Below are 21408 nucleotides of genomic sequence, written 5' to 3' on the forward strand. Positions count from 1 at the left end.
TGCAGTCTTCCTAATTGAAATAGCCCAAGGGAGCCACTATTTGCTGTGCTGGAGGCTGCATGTGTACTGATGAGCTACACATTAAGCGTTGGAGCCCTTGCATAATTTCTGCTTGCTCAACCTTCAACACATGACAAAAATATTTTATTTTATTTATATCCCACCTTTCTCCCCAATGGGGACCCAAAGCAGCTTGCACCATTTTCCTCTTCTCCAGTTTATCTCCAGGTTAGGCTGAGAGTTTGTGATTGTCCCAAGATTATCCAGCAAGCTTCCATTGCAGAACGGAATCGAACCTGGGTCACCTGGATTGTAGTCCATCACTTTAGCCACTACACCACACTGGCTGTCTCAGTGGTAGCCACGGCAGCAAAGTCAAACTGATGATATGCCCACTTTCGTTTCTATTTGGACAAGAAATTATGTAACCCATTTCTAGGTGCTATTACATATAGGGAGGAAGAGCACTAGATCTTGTGCAAGTAGAATTGTGCTGAGTCTGTTTATGTCTCTGCTTGTACATGACTGGATCCGAGCCTCACAAACACACACAGGCGGTTTCAGGTCAAGAAAATGGCACATAAGTTCCTTCTTTCCATGCTAGGGTTGCCAACTCCTGACTGCAAAATTTCTGGAGATTTACAGGTGGTGCCTGAGGAAGATGGAGTTTGGGGAGGGGGTAGTTCAGTGAGGATGCAATGGCACAGAGTCCATCCTCCAACGCAGCCATTTTCTCCAGAGGAATGGATCTCAGTAGTCTGGAGACCAGTAGTAATTCCAGGAGATTTCCAAGCCCCGCTTAGAGGTTAGTAACCATTCATGGCTGTCCCATTCTGATTTAGATCTGGTAAGCATGGAACTTCAAAACACACCTCCACCCAAACGGGATGTCCCTGAGGAAAGCAAAGTTGAACATAGCAGGTGCAGCAAAGCGTGTGTGTTGCTGTTGAGGAAATAAGTTTATAAGGAGCCTGCTTACCTTCAGTAAAGAAATCACTATCCTTTATTGTAAGGAACTCCACTCAGGATAGGAAAGAGAAGAGAGAGCATTCTCCTTGCTTGAAGATGATGAACCAAGCTGGGACATTTCTTGAGGCAGTGTAGGGCTTTTATTTTTTCAAGGGGCAGTGGGGAGTCAATAGGAGGCTAGTCTAATTTAATGCTATAAATTGTTTATTGCCTTATACACTTGCTGAGTTTTCAAAACAATACCGGAGATTTTAAATGGAATAAGATTAAACATCAGATTTCACTCTAGAAATTACCTCTCATTTCCAGAGAAGGTAATCCATGTGTAGAAATCCGTGTAGCAAGAACATAAAGGGTTAACAATGCAATTTCAAATGCAGTCTGTATAAACTGAATTACTTTAAATAGGATGTACATTTGCATGCTTGGGAGATAGCATCGTCATTTGGATCATCCTCATCTGGATGTGTTTCCAAGTTACGCTTATTTCTAACACTCGTAGGGAAGCCTGCTTTCACAGGCATATTGCCTTTTCTGGACTGGAGCATCTATATTTCACTCTTTTCACTCCTTTCAAACAGTAACTTGAAAACAAAATACCCTCAGAAGTTTTTAGGTACACAACTAAAAGACTTGTTTTTTCTGTTATGTAGAATAGTCTTAACGCGTCACTAGTAAGCCATCCTTCCACAGTATTCTTTAAGTATCTGAAGGGATGCCAGCTTCCAGCACTTCTGAAATGAAACATTTATTCTTTGTCCCTTCTATCTTGCCTAAAAGAATTTAAAAAATCAATTAGTAACACATTTTCACCATTGGCCCTTTTCTTACCTGATTGAATGAGTCTGGCAACTCAGAAATTAAATCCAGATAAACGGCCATGCAGGACATTGGGTGGTGGCAATCTGCAGACCAACTAGATAGTAGCCCCTTCTTATATTTCACATAACTTTTCATCTTTCAATTTCCAAATCAAACTGGATATAAGTGATGGGAAGCAACATTTGTGCCTTACATGTAATTGACATCCTGTTACTCCTATGTTGGTCTCCAGTCACCACCTGAAGGTTGGCAGCCCTAGGCCACACCACCGGTAGGCGATTGAAGGGGGTAATGGCTTCTCTGTGCCCAGAGGGCCTTGGGCCACAAATACGATAAATAAATGTGTAATGAAGAACAGCAACGCCTGTGTTGCCATCTTAAACTGAAGCTATGGGTGATTTGTCCACTCATGTTCCACACAGCAGACAACGTGAAAAGTGACCTGCCCAGACACACACAAAGCGAATACTGCCTTAACATTAGCAGGGAAAGGGGAAATCCTGTTTGAGCTGACTTTCCATGTCATGATTAGTCTGCTGCTCAAGGAAATGGAAAAGATTGAATGTTCCACTAAGCAACATGCCCAATGAAGATTCCTACCTTACGGCATACAGTATCGCATTCTGGGAGGTGCTCTTCCGTTTCAGTTTCCGCTTTGCTAGAGCTTTACGGTAACCCTAAGCAGAAAATAGCAAATAGCCTCATTAATGAGCTGTAGCAGGATGTGTCAAGTCTGAACAGAGAGAGAAGCTTCCACCCAAGCAGTGAGCTGGAAGGATTTGCATTTCTTGATAAGTGTAGTGTGTACATTAAACATGTTAAATGGATAATTATAAGAGCCTCTTGGGGCATATTAAGTCAAATGGTTTGAAACCACAACATGCTCTTAAATATCTAAATACCATGTGAAATCCTTAGTGCAGCAAGAAGCATCTATGCCATTAAAGGAAACTTTGCACAATTATCACTCCCACACAATGGCATGTATCTTTGTTTCTTTCTTGTATGTGTATTGCTCTGTCCAAAGGGTTATTTCTAGTAATAAGCTTAAAAACATCATTTTAAAAAAAAATGAGCCCAAGAAGTCACAATGTATATATCACATCTTTCCAACTTACGGATGTTCCAAACAAAGACAAGTTACTAATTAAGTGATACGTTTGCTATGAAAGAGCTCTGCTGCGCTGAACTTTTATGCTGGCATGTGCAGTTTTTCTTGGTCTCCAAAGAAAATGGAACAGTCCAAAATAGCTTCCTGGAATCAGATGCAACTGACCAATAAAATGGTATAATCAAATTCATGTACAGACTTAGTAATGCCAAGAGAGTTGCATCTCCTACTCAAGTACATGATAATAAATAAATTGCCACTTGGGCAACTAATCTCATACAACAGAAACATAGTCCAGGTTAAACTACTCATGTTAAATGAACTGTTCTTTTTGTGCCCACAGCATCACACTTTTATGTTATTCACCATAAAATCTAAAACTGCAATCCTATGCACAATGGTTTAGGACTAAGTGAGTGAGATTTACTTCTGAAAAAAAATACATACAGGCCTTTAAATTGTTCCTAGAAATCCTGTTGGCCAAAGGTTATTTGGCAATGTGTTGCAATCTGCCTACCTCCCCAGTTATGAAGAGCCCATGGAGTCATTATGACCCATCCCTATCAGAGATCTGTAGCCCTTGGAAGCCTCATCTCATGGGGACCCATATTTTGACACACACACCCTCCAGTTTGGTTCTAACATGGGCTTAGGGCTAGAAAATGGAGCCTCTGTCCTAAGCTAAGCTAACATCAGTGACTTGTAATGCAGCAGCAAGCTGTGCCAAGAACAAGGGGGTGACTTGCTATCCAGCAAAAGAATTCACACCCACTTCTCCCTAAAGCTCACCTCAGGCTTATTAAACGGGGGGGGGGGATTCTCCCCAAGGACTTTGGAGCCTGCTCCCTGAATAATTTGACCCTAATGAACGACCCAGTTCTCCAAGACAATATGCAATGGACCCCAGATAATTCCTCCCCCTAGCTTAGTGACTGTACAGAAAGATTTCTTGTTACTCACTCAGCTTTAGGTGTTTCTCCAAACCACCTCCAGGAAGCATTTTAAACTTTTATGCAAACCAGGAAAACTCCCATTTTCAATATCAGCCTCCACTCCACTTTAAACTTGGGTGATTCTCTAGAATTAGGTTTTCTGATAGCTTTAATGCAGGACATGATCTAGCAGGTACTTGGCCCCACCATCCTCCCAGGGACAGCCATCTGTCACTTTTAGCCTTTTGTTCTCTTATCATTGCCCCCCTTATGACAGCACATTCCAGATCATGACTATAAGCATAGCTCAAAAATTCCCAATACTTGGCAAACACAAGCTGGAGACACAAGCCGGTCTCTGTTGCTCCACTCCTTTCTTCTGCTCTCCACATTAGGACTCTACAGGATTTCCACCATCTGCAGGACAAGTCGTATCCTTTCATTTGCTCCCCTTATTTCGTTTATTTGTTAGGTTTAGCCTTTTTACTCTGTGTGAACATGGGTGTATTTGCTGGCATGTTTGGAGTCTTATGTGCCTCTTGCTATTCCCCATTCTATCGGTTTCTCAATAAAGATTTTTAATTTTATTCTGTCTTCTACCTGCTTGTTTCTGGGAACTTCCCCACTCTGATATCGGGCTCTGCCCGGATCTGAGACCCTGGAATACATAGGCAGGATCCCATAATTTGCCCAGCTACATGTCTCTGTACTCAACACACTGAAAAGAGGGACACTCCAATGGTTGAGGTGCAGACACATGTAGACTATTTGGGTAACACATCCTTCATCTTGGAGATACTGGGGAATGGACCTGGAACTTTCTGCATGCATATTAAGTGCTTTACCATGGAGCTATGGCTCCTCTCATGTTCACTAAGATCATTTTAAACCTCAGTGCTTTTAACCTCACAAATTTTATGTCACCTGTGGATTTCATATCTGCATTGTCCATTCCTCCATCCAGGTCACTGACAAACACTACCAGACCCAGACCCAGCCCTGTGAACTGCTGCTGGAACCTCTCTTTTTTCTTCAAAATTGGCATAGGGGACAAACTTTTATTTTTCAATGTCAGTGCTGAAATGGTATAGTAAAGAAATCTGTTCTGTTGCTCAGAACACTTAAAAAACAAAACATTTAAGTGCTTACCTCTCTAATACGGTTACTGATCTCAAATTCTCTGCTAGGCATAACTGAAAACTCAGCTTTCACTTTAGAGTATGTGTCATTGATGATTGCCAAGAACATGTTCTGTGCAAAAAAGAATCAGCAAATGAACTAACAGGCAAGATCTAAAGAGTTACCTAATCTGATCCATCCGCTTCCAAAGCTGTAACACAGCAGCACAACAGTAATTAGTAATAAATAACAAGCAATTAACATGAAAACAAGTTGTAATCCACATTAGAATGGGGTTACACCTGCCACAAGACCTCACTAATTTCATAGTTGTATTTCTCCCCTTATTAGAGAAGTGCCTTCTCCTGCTGTTTTCCTCAGCAAATGTCCTAGGAATCATCACAGGAATGTGTGTGTGGTCCCCCCAGGTCATAGCTGACTTACGGCTATCCCTGGTGGTTTTCATGGCAAGAGACTATCAGAGGTGGTTTGCCATTGCCTGCCTCTGCAACCCTAGTCTTTGTTGGAGGTCTCCCATCCAATTACTAATCAAGGCCAACCCTGCTTAGCTTTCTGAGATCTGATGAGATCAGGCTCACCTGGACCATCCAGGTCAGGGCCATCACAGGAATAACAATTTTAAAAGTCTGCATCTTATGTCAGCTGATTAGAATTTAATTTCTGAGTTATGTTGTGGGAAGTCGTCTTATTAAAGAGGGACATATTTCCCTGCAATGCTCCTTGCAATTTTTGGACAGGCTCTGCAAGGAATGGGTGGGGTTGTTTTTCTTTACTGTCACAGACCCAATCCAGTTTGGGATGGTAGGGAGCTGTTTTCACTTTGAAAGAAAACAGTGGGAGATCCAGTCACAGATTTTCTAAGTAACAGGTAGTTGGACCCTAGAATCATATCCCAAATCTGTGCATCTGAAGTTGTATTTGGGACTAATTTGGTTAGGATGCCTGGAAGGATTTGCTCATCCTTCTAGGTCATTTATGCCCACTTATACAGAAGCAACTTTTGGCATTTTGTCTGCTATCTCACTGAGGATATCAAAGCTCTTCTAAGCCTTGGCAGGGCTATGTAATAAAAACAAAGTATTCCATAAGCAAACAGAGCTCTGGTGTGTGTAGGCTTCCCCATTCACCTAAGCAACGGGGCAGTTCCATATGTGCCTGTACAGAGTTGCTCCTCCTCTGAAGTGAATGGGGAAAGGCTTTGCTGGTTTAAGCATCTGTATGTGCACAACATCCCCCCACCTCAAGAATTTGCTGTCCTAAGGGTCCTATCTGTAATAAACAAAACATACATGATTTGTTAACAAATCTACATTTCACAATAAATGGCATACATTAACACAATTTAAGATGGTGCAGCACCCAAAATCCTCCCTTTCCTGCATTTTTAAATGTGTGCTTCTGGTACTTGGGGGTCACAGCAAACATTTTTGCCAAAAGATAAATATAGATTTCTCCTAAAGCAGAGCTATAATGAACCATAAACATATTTACTTGTGTTTTTCAGCCAGCTCAAATTTTGAGGGCCTGAACTCTTTCATTTTTAACTTTTCATATTTAAGTTGAATTACTTAAAATACAACTCACCAGGAATACAAAGAACATAAAGAACACAAACGTTATGAAGTAAATGGGTCCAAGGATCCCGTTTGCTTGTTCTATACTGGCAAAGTTAAAATCTCCAAGCATAATGCGAAACTGGGTAAAACTTGTGAGGAAGAAGTGATATAGGATCAGTCATGAGTGGCACAGTGTTTTAAACAATATATATTGTATCACAACATCATTAAATCTAATTCTGAACCACAGTCTAGGATGGGGCTGCTAAATTGTCAGAATTTATCCTGCTTTCTCTGAGTTACCAATAGTTCTTTCACATTTTGTTGCTCATTCAACTTTAAATTAATTGTAGTGATTTTATTGTGACTTTTTCCTGGGACTTCCCTGGCACTTTTGAATAATATGTTTTCAAAAAGTGAGACACAAGCATTTTAAATAAATAAAAAAACGAATGTGCAGTCATGTCCTGTTCAACCCATACATTTTCAGCAAAACTTACAAGAACCAAGAAGTCAAAATAGTTCAGGCCTCCTACAGCATGCTAGTGTCTCCTATGGACCTCCCTTCAATATCTAATGCCCTTTGGCAGCCCACTTTAGGAGAAACTGCTCCTGCTAATGATAAAATGGTACCAGACAGTTTGGAAGAATCCATACATGGAATTCTGGAACGTGGAAAACTCATCCGTTTGTGACCCGAATGCCACATAACCCAACTGTGCATATGCAAAGAAGATGATGATGAACATAACTGCAAATCCTATGATATCTTTAGCACAGCGGGATAAAGTAGAAGACAGCTGAGTCATAGTCTTGTTAAAGCGAACATATTTAAATATCTAGAAGAGAACAGAAGAATTTACATTATGGTGGCGCTACACCTCTTGGCCTGGATTGCAAGGATGACTTATTTATTAAAAACATATATTAGCCACCTTTCTACCTTATGGAACTCAAGGTGGCTTACAATGTAAATCTGTGGAATACTGATAGGTAAGCTAGCTCTAAGTTTCAAAGACTGTGCAACAGAGGAGAAATTAGTGCGTGAAGGGAGTGAGAAAGGAAAACAAAAAAAAGCACAGTCCATAATACTCCATTTCCTGTTAACAAATCAAAATTCCAAATAACAAACTTATTAAATCAAGCCTTGAATGGAAAAATATAATTTGGTGGATTTTCTTGTGATAATTACCAGCCTGATATAGCCAAGTGTAGGCGTAAAACCTGTTCTTCCAACAGGTTTACAAATACAGCTGCTGCATCGTGGCAGTGATTTGTGTGAGCATGGCAGCACACTTCTCTCAGCAAGAGATTCCGTGTTACGTCTTTCCTATGGCTGTGTCACTGGAGTCTTTCCATGGGAAACAATTTAATGAAAAATGTAACCAGCTCCAAGCCAAATAGCCAAGCTGGAGATTACACCGAGGTGCCATTTTGTTCTCACAAAAACAGAAACCACCAGAAGAACTGATTCTTTGCTCATTTAATGTGCCATAGTTGCTGGAAAAATAAGCTGTGCAGCTGTAGACTGTGAAGTTACTTGAATTGAGAAGACATTGTGCAAGACAAGAACAGCAGTTGGACAAGTGTTTTGAAAGACCCTGCTTCCATCTCCACGACAAAATCAAAACCTTGTACATATTCCTCATATTGAGTTTCATATATTTGGGCTTGCACATCTCACAGGAAGAGGAACAATACTTTAGTTCTTCCTTTGCACATCACCCAGAAGAGGAGAGGGTATCAGTGTGAGTCACTCATTCACCACTTGTTGCTGATTGCAAGTAGCATACATACATTGTTGGAGCTGGTTTGATTGTGCTTCCAGTCTGCACCAATCCAGTGCACATTTACATTAGCAGTTCACTGATATTAGAGAGAGAACAAGTGGAGACCAGCATGGACTTGCGGGAGACAACTCACTTCCCTCCCCCACCATGTCCTCTTTCCCTTCTTTGCCTCCCCATAGCCTCTCCCCCTTTTCTCCTTGCTTCCTTCTCTCCTTCCCACCCACCTTTGCCTGCCCCCGTCTTCACTTTTCCCTCCTCTGCTGGGCAGCCTCCCTCCTATGGTCATGTTGTGTGGTGCTGGCTGAGCCAGGCCCAGTTGAAGGTAGGGAACCAGTAAGGACTTGTGGTGGGTACTTCGCTTTCCTCTGTACCCCTTTCCCCACACGATTTCCCTTTTCTTTTGTCCTGACAGTTTCCATATGCTCACCTTTTTCCCTCATCCTCCTCTAAAACTAACCATTGGCTTTTGTGGGGGGAGGAGGGGAAGGCTGAGCAGTAGCAAGCAGCCAGGCCAGCGTGAGTCATGCAAGTCATGTAGAATTAAGTCAGCCAATGATTATGTCCATGCCTGGCCCTGATGAGTCCTCTTTGAAAGGTCCAATGGCTCTGTCCCCCTTCCCTGCCTTTTAGTGACAGAAACAAAACCTAGGATATTGGCTAAACAGTTATGATTGCCTAGTAACAGCCATTCAGGACATCTGGTTAAAGCTAAAAGTGCTCGTTTTAGTGTTTTGGGTTTTGTTTATGTTGGAAGAGGAGGATTTAGCGCTGTCCCTTTCCTAACCAAAGAGTTAGAAAGAGGTCAGGGCATTCTGTTTACTGATCTGTCCTTTGATATGTAGATTGCTATTCTCAAGGTTTTCTCCTCCTGACTTCCTCTGTCTCACTTCTCTCTTCCTGGCATTGTTCCAGGCAACACCTCTCTCCTCTCCTCTCCTCTCCTCTCCTCTCCTCTCCTCTCCTCTCCTCTCCTCTCCTCTCCTCTCCTCCCTCCATCTTGGCAGCATGGATGCAGGACTTGTCCTAGCATCCATGTCCATCCTTAGACTAGATAGTTAGGATCTGTCTCTCCTCCTTTCCTATTCGAGTATAGAGTTCGTAAAATAAAGAACTCTTATTTCTTTTCTAAACATAAAGCAAGTGTATGCTTTTATTTTCTCTCCTGCACACACAGCAGCCAGCAGAACCAGCTCACAACCACACTTCCTTTGCCAAATTATAAACTCTTCTAACAGCCCAAACATGGAATCCTTTAATTAGGTTTCTGGGGCCTACATATGATGTATTTATCAGTTTAAACCCCCAATGTTGGGAGGGGGGGTTAGAGTTCTAATTTTTCTGCAAATCTGGGGTATTTTTCAGGTGTGCAGAAAAATCGGTCTTGTCCACTCATGGCTTCAGTCTCCAGATTTAAGTATCCTCAGATCAGGGCCACTTGGCTATTAGTATATAAGATTATAATGAAAAAAGAATGTCCAAAATCCAAAACCTCACCTGTAAAAAACATGGTGTTAGAGCAGGGAGGAGATTTCTAGCTCCTAAACATTATGATTTCTATATTTTCAACAGGTATGGGAAAGGGTGTCATTTATTTACTTTATGTCTTATCTTCCCAACAGGGACTTAAAGTGGTCCACGTCATTCTCTATTCCTCCATTTTATCCTCACAACCCTATGAGGTCGGTTAGGCTGAGTGTGTGTGGCTGGCCCAAGGTCACCCTGTTACCTAGATTGGTCTCCTTGTGAGTAGGGGGAATTAGCAACAAGGAAGACACCTATGCGAGAGGGGTAACTGCAGGATAATTCCACCAATATTTATGGGGTCCCCTCCCCAAGGAAGCAAACAAGGCTCTGGACTTAAATAACAGTATCTTTATTTAATGGGGAAAACACACACACACACGATTGTCCACAAACACACAAGATGCCTAAGAAAAGCAGTGTGAAGATGGAATAGATTTGAGGGATTTCAGGGTGATAATTACCTATCAGAAGAGTAGAATAGTCCATGGAGGAAGAGCTTCAAACATCCCGCATTTTCGGCCAGCAGAGAGAGAGAGAGGCTTGGGGAAAGTAACCCTAAGGGAGCAGCGCTTGGATCCAGGAAGCATGCACACTTTGAATGGGACAAGAGCCCTGGTTCTTATAGGGCAAAATGTGTCTTGAGGCTGGGGAGCCCCCTCAGTCACTGGGACAAAGAGTGTAAAGGTCATCTCCGGGGAATGACAAAGGTTTGATTACTTTGATTACTTGCTGCCAGTGTGTGTAAAAAGAAATGCAAAGTCTCTCCTGCTGTCTCACAAAGACGCAGTTTGCTAATGGATCTCCCCGGAGTGGGTTGATGAATTTAGATATGAAAATGCATGTTTCCAGAGACAAATTATAAACTTATCAGTGCTAATTGATTGCTCCTTGATCTTAGGGTGGAAATTTCATCACAGAAGGAGGGTATCAGAATGTGCTAAGAGGGGTGACTCAGCAAGACCCTTTCTTATCACAGCTCACACCCGCAGCTGGGGAAGCAGTAAATGCAATCACCTCCAGTCCTTGGCATTAGCATGAATATCCCATTCATGCCTTGATCTCCTGGGTGGGTCTTAGCTGCAGATCAAGCTGCATTTAATCCAGAGGCCCTATGATTTTATATCACAGGCAGCTATTAAACATGGCAGAGGCCAGGGCCAACTACTTACAACCCAGCAAGTTTCCATGACTGGGGGTGGGGTGGGTTTGAACCTGGGTCTCCCAGATCCTAGTCCTACCCTATAACCACTAAAACACACTGGCTCTCTTCTATCACAGTGTTTCAGTGATAGACAAAGCCACATTTTTCTTCAAGCTAATAAGATACCAGGGCTCTGTTCTGAATGAGATTTGTCAGAAGTCATGAGTGGGCAACAGGGAGAGAAAAAGATCCTTATATAACCATGAAAATGTTCCTCTGTGTCTGCTGTCTCCAACATTAAGCTCATCCTTTGAAGTTTGCCCTCACAGATAAGTAGAAACATCATTAACATAATTGGAAAGCGCAAGCAGAAGTACCTTTATGCATGTGAAGCAGAAGTTCACTGAAATCATATTATTGCAACGTGTCTGCCATAATGCAAGCAAATAAAAATCTGGATAGGTGAAGGAATTGGACAGCAGATATTCCAGCAAACTGCTCACTTCCACAGTGTGGTAAATATTGAAGACAATGGCAAGAAGAGATAACTGTGGGGGGAAATACACGCACACAAATGGTTGTGAGTTTACTAGTACAGTCTAGATGTTTCTTATATATTCATCATACTTGAATGAGGTTAATAAGTAAAGAAGTGGGGAAGATAAATCATGCATGTCTGCAAGCCTTGTATCTTTTGAGAGAAGTTGGTGGAGGTAGAGCATTTCTAAGGGGAGTGCTATTTCACAGAACACAATTATTCATACTCTTGCTCAGCCTTAGAATAAGATTTTTTAACATAGGAATGAAGTGCTCCATTTTTTCAGTGCTTTACAACTGCCATCTTGGTGTTTTCTTGCTACAGCATTAGAAGGAGGATACTTTACGTACATCTGCTCTATTTCACAGATATGTTAAATGATTCTGCTTCTGAATGTCAATGCACCCAATTTAAATCGCATATATGTCATCTTGTATTTGGCCAGTGGGTCATGTTGAACAGAAGCCTTACAATTTGGTTGGTTTAGTCTGGGGAACCAGGTTTGATTCCCCACTCTGCCACTTGAAGCCAGCTGGGTAACCTTGGGTCAGTCACAGCTTCTCGGAGCTCTCTCAACTGCATCCATCTCACAGGGTGATTGTTGTGGGGATAATAATGGCATACTTTGTAAACCGCTCTGAGTGGGTGTTAGGTTGTCCTGAAGGGCAGTATATAAATCGAACGCTATCTAATCAATTAGAACAGTCTGCAAAGCAAGGCAAAGAGCCCAGAGTTCCAAAGGTGTTCATACTGAGACCTGAAACTTACATAAAAGTGAACGGACACATTAATCGGACATGAACCCAGAAGGAGGCAGAACTCAATTTGCAGATATTTAGTATTTCCATGCTGGACATGTACTCTGATAAATACCTCAGCAGCATTTGGTTAAAGCAATGAGAAGTCCAGGCCTGTAGACAGAATTTTTGTTTTGGTAGCTTAAGGATGACAATTTAAGGGCAGATTTAAATGGCCTTCACATAGAAGTCTCGAAAAAGGCATTAATTCTGGCAGCATATTAGTACCATGTTTAAAAATTCCTTACCCTGGGTGGGATCCAGAGAATGTCATGCATGAATGGAAGGCACTTTTGCTTGCACAAAGGGATGGGGATAGGGTAGTTTTGATTTCTCCCAGTTCTTTCCTCCAGCCGCAACTCCTTCCCCCAAACTTATACTAAATCATTCTAGACAGTCCCTTGACTCGCACGAGCTCTTTTTGGGGTGGAGGGAAGGGGGCAAGATGCAAGAGGCTGCAGTGGAAAGGAGGAGACTGAAAAGCCCAAAATCGCACTTGTGTTACTCTGGATCCAACATCATCACTTCAGTTGTATGTAGTACTTCCGGAGAAAAGGGTTACTATTGTTGACTCTACATGGTGGTCTTAATATATAAATCAGACTTTACAGTGTTATCCTTGTGTTCCCTTAAGCCATACAAAACAGGATTTGGGGCCTCAAGATGAGAACTACAACCCTAAGATTCCTGTAATTCCTTCTCTGACATGCCCTGCTAAGGCATCCTTATTCTCCCGTTCTTTGTGCATCTGGCCTCTTTCTGAGCGTACTCTCTTCTGCCTAGTAGCATGCTGAAGATAAATATCCTCATCTTCTCTTGCCTTTCCAATATAATATCACAATTACCTTTTCTTGCACTTGTTTTCAACATCTTATATACTAATAGCCAAGTGGCCCTGTTCTGTGGATACCTAAATCTGGAGTTTTGAGCCATGAACAGACAAGACATCTTCCTACACACCTGAAAAATGCCCCAGAGCTGCAGGAAAATATGAAATCTTTACAAAAATAGTGGGGGTTTTAAAAAAACCCAAAGTGATAAAAGGAGCACCTGTAGCATTAACCAGATGTCCTCAGGAACTATTGTTAAGCAACCATAACAGTGTCACCAGTATTTCAGGCTTGGTTTCTTTCAGTAAAAGGCAGGGGAGGGGGCAGGGCCCTTACCAGGACTTGCTTGGACTTTTGAGGGAGGACTCACTTGGGCCAAACCCAGAAGCAACCACTGGGCAATTTCATACTACATGACTTGCATGGTTCACCCAGGCCTGACTGTTTGCTACTCTTCAACAGTATTCCTCATAAGAGCCGGTGCAGTGTAATGGTTAGAGTTTCAGAGTAGGATGTGGAAGACAGATTCAAATCACCATTCTGCCATGAAGGCTCACTGGGTGACGTTGATCCAGACACATTCTCAGCCTAACCTACTTCTCAGGTTAGTTGCGAGGATAATTTGGAGGCAATAAGAATGATGTAAGCTTCTTTGAGTCTCCATTGTAGATAAGGCAGTAAACAAATGAAATAAATTAAGAAATACAGCTGAAGATGGGGGGCAAATAAAATGTAAACTTTTTAGTGGGTTTGAAGGCAAGGAGGATGTAGGGAAAAGTAAGCATATGGAGGCTTCCAGAAGGAGGGAAAGAGGAAATATTGTGGGGAAGGGATACAGGGAAAGGTGAAGTAACCCCCACAAGTCCTTACAGGTTCCCCACCATGCAACTGGGCCTGGCTCAGCTGGCAGCACACAACAGAGCAATAAGGGAGAGGCTGCCAGTGGGAGAAGGAAAGGTGAAGACTGAAGGACTGACAAAGGTGGGTGGGAATGAGAGATGGAAGGAAGAAAAGGGTGAGAGTCTACTGGGGGTGGCAGGAATGGGAAAGAGGACATGGGGGAAAGGGGAAAACGAGATGCCCCACGCAAGTCCTTACCAGTCCCCCACTATAATGCTGAGACTTACCAAAAGCAATAGTATTTCCAGCCAGTTCCAAGCATTTTTAATATATTCCTCTTTTAATATTTTCATTTTTATACTTTCTTGAATGATGTAACTGAAGATAAAGAGGCAGAAGATGACTTCACAAAAGGCCAAGAAATAATCGTAGTAAGTGGTATATCTGAGAAGCTTTACTGAGTAGATTTGCCAGGAAGGGAGTACTCCACCTGTTGCAGGAAATTCCAGAACCAGCCTAGAAAGGAAACCAATAACATCTGGGTATCTCATAAAACTTATCACATTATAGCCTGTTTCTTTAAAAAGGCTTTATCAAATGCACACACATGGATTCAGAACCAGAAAGCTGGCCTATTCTACTTTCAAAAGTTCTGCACTGTTATTACCAGCAGATAATAGGATTTTCTCCTCAGTGTCTGATTTTATTTATTTTATTTAATTAGAGGACACTGCCCTGACTTGGATAGTCCAAACAAACCCGATCTAATTAGATCTCGGAAGCTATGCAGGGTTGGCCTAGGTTAGTAATTGGGTGGGAGACTTCCTATGAAGATCAGGGTTGCAGAGGTAGGCAATGGCAAGCCACCTCTGTTAGTCTCTTGCCATGAAAACCTAAACATGGGTTGCCATAAATCAGCGATGACGATGGCAACCTCCACCACAGAGGACATATTAGCCACATTCTCCAAAAACACTCAAATGAGGACACAAAAATATAATTTCTTGAAAATTCTGTAAACACACTTAATCTCCAGGTATTACAAAAGGCACATTAAAAAAAGAATTAACACAGTGCCTTGTCAAATAAAGATTTTCACTTGGCACCTTTGTTTATTGTGACTCTCTATTCAGAGGATATTTCATAGCCTAGGTACTAACACTGAAAACGTTGTGTCTGTAGCCACCCATCACCCAACTTAAAAATGCAGAATTGGGCCTGAGACCCTCATCTTACCTAGTAGGTAGGTTTATACAGGACATGATGTTCCTTAAAATATCTAGGTCTCAGCCCATTTAAGGGCTTTAAAGATAAGCACAACTAGCACTTTAAATTGTGCCTGGAAACAAACTGGCAGCCAGTGAAGGAACAGAAAGTATATGATTTCTATGACCCACACAAGTCAAGAGCCTTCTACTACATTTTTTACCATTTGAAGGTTCCAAACAGTCTTTAAAAGCAACTCTCTAAAGATTGCATTACGGTAATCTAGATGTGATAGGCTTATTAATGTCTAATGCAATTAGCATTATCTGCATTATATTTTTCCTGAGCTGCTATTAGTAGTAGCAATAGCAATAACAACAACAACAGTAGCAGGAGCACAAATTGTATTATAACAAAAATGAATTTCTCATGAAATATGGGCCCAAACACATTAGTTATAGTATAGTACAAGAAAGAAATATAATTTGTGCCTACCGAATAGAAAATGGGGATCAATTTGAGTATCCTTGAAAGATGGTTTCTAGAAAGATCAAAAGTAAACCGAATCTCTTTCATTTAAAAATGGAATCTCAAGAGTAGTGAATGTAGAAGCTCACCTTACTACACAGAAGAGGTTTACATTGGCGTTATACATTGAAAAGTCAATGAAGACAACCCTTGTCCCTCTGGTGAGCCAGCCTTTCTCCTTGAGATAGGTGAGTTTGTCTATACTCGCATTCTTTGACTTGGGCAAGGTGAAGGTAAATCCTCCACTACTGTATAGACCAACAAGGCCCTGGTGCCACGGGGATAGTGACTGAGAAGTAAAATACCACCACCTGTTGAGGGAAAGGGAATGGGGTACTTAATTTCACAGAAATAACTTCTTTCCCACTCCCAGGATTTATTCACTTTGGGATGTAGCCTAAATTCTTCTTAAAATACATGGGAATTTCTCCTCAGAATAGCGCACACAATGAGAATAATCTGGCTTTACATGGGTGCTAGTGCCTATGATCTCAATGGAGCTCCACAGTCTTTTCTTCCTTCCTCTCTTCATGCTTGTATACAGGTCAGGTGTGTATACAAACAATGCACCAAAGCAGAACAGGCAGGGTACTGGAGATTTGTCCATCTCTCTTACATCATGTAACTAGACAGAGTAGAGAGGGAGGATTGCATGTGGCATGGAAAACATGGAAGGTATGCACAAACTATCATTCCCTATAACGGTCCACTGCACTGCCTGCTTACATTCCCGGAATGCAGAGATAAAGGAAGGGGAGAAAAAGACCTCTGGGATTCCCACTGCTTGTGGGCACTTCACCAACGGGGAGAAGGATCATACTTTTTAAGTTTAATACATATATATCCCACTTTTCTGTTCATATGCCCCAAGTAGATGACAAATAAGTGCCAAAACAATTGTACAAATGATTACATCAAGGTAAGTTTGGTAAATATAAAATCTTGCGACAGATGAGCATAATTAAAATATCTTTTTTAAAATCTCATTAGGCATAAAGGGTATTTATTACATTAATTCTCACTTTTTACTTGGTGGTCTGAGTGATCCAAGCAAGTATGGAGATCAGGTGCACGACTGTACTCTCCCCAGTCCCTGTTGCATGTAAGTCCTTGTATTGGCCTTTATTGTTTAAAACTTTTGCATGAACAGTGCAAAGGTATAAACAATGGGATATTCCAGCCTTTTCCAACAAAGGCAAATCCCACTGTTAATTTCACTGTTCCTAAACTATGTTCAAAACGTGTCCAAATCCGAAAAGAACAGTTATGAAAGGAAAATGTTGCTATTCTTACTCAGGTCCATTCTTAAGGCCGAAGTGTTCTTTATCCTCTGACAGATAGTGGTATGGACCATAGCACTCTTTCATAAATGCCCGGAAAGCGGGATAGACAGAACATGTATTATTACGGACTTTTAGCTGCCGGACTTGGGTTACTCCTAACAATAAGTTCTCGTAGTAAATATGACGGGTGGTTCCATTAACAGCTATAGAACTACGGATGTCAGACGCGTCCCAATAAAGGCCATCCAGAAAAGGTCCTTCTGCATACTGACATAAGAGGAAATTAAAGTTATATAGCAAACCCTCCTTTTGAAACATTTTTACTAGAGTTTAAAAAGGTTTGAATTTCCGTTGTTAGAATATAGTGGGTCACACAGCAGGCATAAAGGATATTTAACTTTTTTTTGTTACTTTATGTATGTCATCTAGGCAACTGCTACAAAATCAGCACCTTTCACTTGGCAAAGTAAGAATATGGAGACTGTAGGCAAGCCATGTATGCAGAGCTTTATGTTCATTTATTCTTTACGCTCTCCAAGACAGCTCACAACATCCAATTACATACCTTATCTAGAAAAACATTAAAGTTAGGCTTTCATGCAAGCAAATCAGAGTCCTTGCATGTGCATGGGAGTGCTGGTTGTGATTAATATCTTTTCTTTGTTAACTACAGTAAAGGCAAAGTTGTTAAAAACTGTGTAGTATAATTCATTCATGGTTATTTTTGAAACTCATAGATGATTATCAGTTACTGTTGTGGCATCTCATGCATCATGACCCAAATGAAGGCCACTGAAAAGCACTCGGCTGTTTGACAGCTATTCACACAGCATCCTCACATTCGGGCTCACCTTACAAGGTTGTAAAAAATTACTGAAACAGACTACATGAAGTGCTGGGAGCATTTGTGGAAGAATATCTTATATAAATATGAAACAGTACAAGTACAAACTGAGCATAAAGTACCAGTGTAGTGTACCAGGTTAAAGTACAGTAATCACTTCCTTTGGGCAGCCAGGATAAAGCAAATGCCGGTGACAAAAGAGTGGAAACATCAAATAAATAAGTTACTGAAGCCCTACTATGTCACAATCAACCTGCCCACATTGTTAAAAGGTCCAGTTCCTAATTCTTACTCCAGGATATGTTTTCCCTAGGCTCTTTCCTAGCCATCAAGGTTTGAGAGGTTCTAAATCAGAACATATCTCATCCTTATATATCCACTTGAATATCCTCATGAAAATACATAGATGAATTAGAGAAACAATATATGCCAGCCATTAGGTGGGAAGGTCCCCAGTCTAGCAAATATGAAATGTGTATGGGAATAGATTTCCATATGCAGTTCACTCTCCTGGATTTGTACCCAGGTGCAAAAAAGCGAGTTATGTGAAAAACAAACTCCACATCCAGCAGTGGTGTGAGGATGAAGAAAGACACTATCTCTATGAGAAGTGGGAGAACCAATTATAGCCCACTCTCATGAAATACAGACAGCATCAACTATATGTTCAACAAAGGACTCCCTCATGAACAGCACTGTACATGCAGATTGGCAGGGTATGCAAGGAAACCTGAGTTAGGAACAATAAATGTTGATAGCCAGCGTGATTAAGAGTGTCAGACTAGGATCTAAAAGACCCAGCTTCGAAACGACAATCTGCCATCAAAGCTTGCTGGGTGACCTTGGGCCAGGCACACACCATCAGCCTTCCTCATAGGGTTGTTGTTATGGGGTTTAAGTGGAGGAAAGGAGAACAACGTAAGCTCCTTGGGGAGAAAAGTGGGGTATACATGAAGTAAATAAAATAAATGCTAGGGAAACTTTTGCATAAGAAAGAAACAAATGTGACTGTTTTGTTGGGGTGATGAATTGTTGGAGGGTCCTAAGCAAACATTTTCTGATGGACTTCTTAAAAATCATGAATTCTTTGAAACTACATTTTTAGAAATGCTCTCTTTCTCAGTTCCTAAACAAACAGAAAATGGAAAAATACTAAATTAAAAACTTTACCTTCCAAAAGTCATCAACACTTTCAATGGACTTGAAGTTAGTATTCCCAGTTTCTGACATAGAGGTGTCCAGAAAGAGAGATGACATGACTTTGTTTAGGTAAAACATATCTGTGCTCACCATTCCAAATGTCACTAAAAAGAAACAGAACAGAGAGAAACCCTACACAACAAAGTGAGAGAAGGGGGCAGCTCTGATCCATAAAGAACAAACTACCATGGTTATTCATAGGAAACCAGAACAAAAAATCCTTCTATGCTTTTTAATAGGCCAAATATCACAAGGGAGCTGCTATCAATTATTGCTTCAGTTATATTATCAACATTCAGCTCTTGCAAGGCTATATTTCACGTTCACATCATCACGTGTGTATGAGAGAGTTAAACTAAAATCCCATTTGCAGTTACATACATATGTGCCATCAAGTGGCAACTGATTTACAGCAACCCTAGCAGGGGGCTTTCAAGGTAAGTGAGAGGGGGCTTCAGTCTTCCTTGGTTGTCCCCCATCCAAATACTGACCCTGCTTAGCTTCTAAGATGTCAGAAGATCAGGGTATCACATACACATGAAACTGCCTTATACTGAATCAGACACTTGGTCCATCATGGCCAGTATTTTCTACTCAGACTGGCAGTGGCTCTCCATGGTCTCACACAGAGGTCTTTCACATCACCACCTAACACGTCCTTTTAACTGGAGATGCCAGGTATTGAACCTGGGACCTTCTGCATGCAAAGCAAGGGTCTTCTAATTGAGCCACAGTTCCTCCCCTGTCACCACAACCTCTTCATACCACCCCCTTTTAACCAATCCATCCCATATAAAACCCATATATCAATAAACACTTTCCAGATGACAACCAAGGTCTGGGAAGTAGCTTAAAGCAGCAAATGACACATTCTCTTGACCATATCTAGCAGTTTGCAAACAAGGTTTTTTATATGCACCTTGAAAGATATATAGTTGTTTATACTCCATAAAATAATGATTGCAGGGAGAAAAAAATCTAAATGATCGTCTTGACTCATTGACTTACATATACCAAGATCTGTAAGGAAAATCATGTAGATCAATAGCTCCTGAAGGCTACTTTTCATTTCTGGATCTCTGCTATGTGCCAGTTGTGGTTTCATAACACCTGTAATGTGCGACACTTTCAAAAGAACACAAAGGGAATGTAAATAACTAAAAGTCTGAAACACTATTGTCAGGCCTAACCAAGCATAAGTAAGTTTCCAAGCTGGAAAAAGGCAATTTTGAATTACCTGTAGATTGGTAAAAGAAAACTGACACAAAATATATCAACTAGTTTCTTGACTATACTGAATGCAACTAAACCAGGGTTTCTATCCTATTTTATGGAATTCAGTGCAGTCACACTGGAATTCAAAGCTGTAGCAATGGACACTAGACCTGTTTATAAAGGATTTGACAAATTCATAGACGACAGATGCATCATCAATGGTTATCAGAGGTTGTGAGTTGGAACCTCTGTGGTTTATAGCTGCATACCCCTGAAGGCCTTTCCCCACACATTTGACAGGAGCAGGTGTGTGGCTGTGTTTGCTGTGTCCTGGGAGCCACGCACTTCTCTTTCTCGCGCACACACATATTTCATACAGTGAGGTCAATAGTATGTCAACATGGTTTGGGATCCCTTCCTTCCCTTAATCCTCTTCTTCTGCCTCACATCTCCCTAAAGAAGGGAAAGAATAGAGAGAACGGAGGGCGGCGAAGCTTGGCCGCGGAGGGAGGGACGCCTCCCTCTGGGCCGGCAAGGAGAAGCTGAAGCTGGCAGCCTCCGTCCAAAAAGGGCCTGGCCTATCGTATCCTACCCACCACTGCCTCGCCTAGCCGTTGATTTTCTCTCCTGGCTAGCCGCCTCAGTCGCCGGCAAGTCCTCCATGGCGGCCCAGCCTAAGCAGAACCTCGCCAGTTTCTCCCCTTTGCGTTCCGTTATAACTAACGTGCCCGCAACGGCGGAGCTCTGGCAGTTATCACCTGGTTGGAGGAGGGCAGTAACCCTGCCAGCAACGAAGGACCGCCGCCATCCTTTCTCCGACTCTCACAGATTGAGAGAGGAGGCGGAAATCCCAGTTGTTGCCGCAGAGGAAGGGACGAGCTAGCTGGGACAACTCCGGCCGAACCTCCCTGACGGGGCCGTTGTTGTTGCGAGGGGGACAAAATGGGCGGCGGGAGAACCATCGAGGGAGGCCCGAGCGCCCCACTTGAAGAAGGGCAGGGTTAAAACGGCATCCTAAACTCCACATGCTCGGGAGGGTGTGATGCGATACTTTTAATTGCAACTTAATCCGAAACGTCTTTCCTGAGAAGCCAGCCAGTGTTACTGATTTCAAATTGTTTCTGATCTCTCACGTTCTTTGA

General features: G+C 41.8%; 1 protein-coding gene across 1 annotated transcript; it reads right to left on the minus strand.

Moving 5' to 3' along the window:
• Nucleotides 1-1112: 1112 nt before the first annotated feature.
• On the minus strand, nucleotides 1113-20881 carry LOC129340143 (polycystic kidney disease 2-like 2 protein). The gene is made up of 12 exons (XM_054994748.1): nucleotides 20863-20881; nucleotides 20060-20176; nucleotides 19022-19155; nucleotides 17018-17274; nucleotides 15814-16035; nucleotides 14278-14506; nucleotides 11363-11533; nucleotides 7188-7369; nucleotides 6559-6679; nucleotides 4984-5085; nucleotides 2392-2468; nucleotides 1113-1742 (listed from the first exon to the last, which is right to left on the minus strand). The coding sequence occupies exons 2-12, from the start codon at nucleotides 20154-20156 to the stop codon at nucleotides 1718-1720; spliced, it is 1617 nt and encodes a 538-aa protein (XP_054850723.1). The 5' UTR covers nucleotides 20157-20176; nucleotides 20863-20881; the 3' UTR covers nucleotides 1113-1717.
• Nucleotides 20882-21408: the final 527 nt, after the last annotated feature.

This window comes from Eublepharis macularius, chromosome 12, assembly GCF_028583425.1.
Source record: "Eublepharis macularius isolate TG4126 chromosome 12, MPM_Emac_v1.0, whole genome shotgun sequence".
Taxonomy (NCBI): Eukaryota; Metazoa; Chordata; class Lepidosauria; order Squamata; family Eublepharidae; genus Eublepharis; species Eublepharis macularius.

Bases quoted from the DNA above. Each gene is read 5' to 3' on its own strand.
- LOC129340143 (XM_054994748.1), bottom strand. From the start codon at position 20,156: ATGAAACCACAACTGGCACATAGCAGAGATCCAGAAATGAAAAGTAGC. The intron at 14,507-15,813 runs GTGAGCTTCTAC...TTTCCTTTCTAG, and splicing joins AACCTCTTCTGTGTAGTAAG to GCTGGTTCTGGAATTTCCTG. The intron at 6,680-7,187 runs GTATGGATTCTT...CTTCCTCACAAG, and splicing joins TCCACGTTCCAGAATTCCAT to TTTTACCCAGTTTCGCATTA.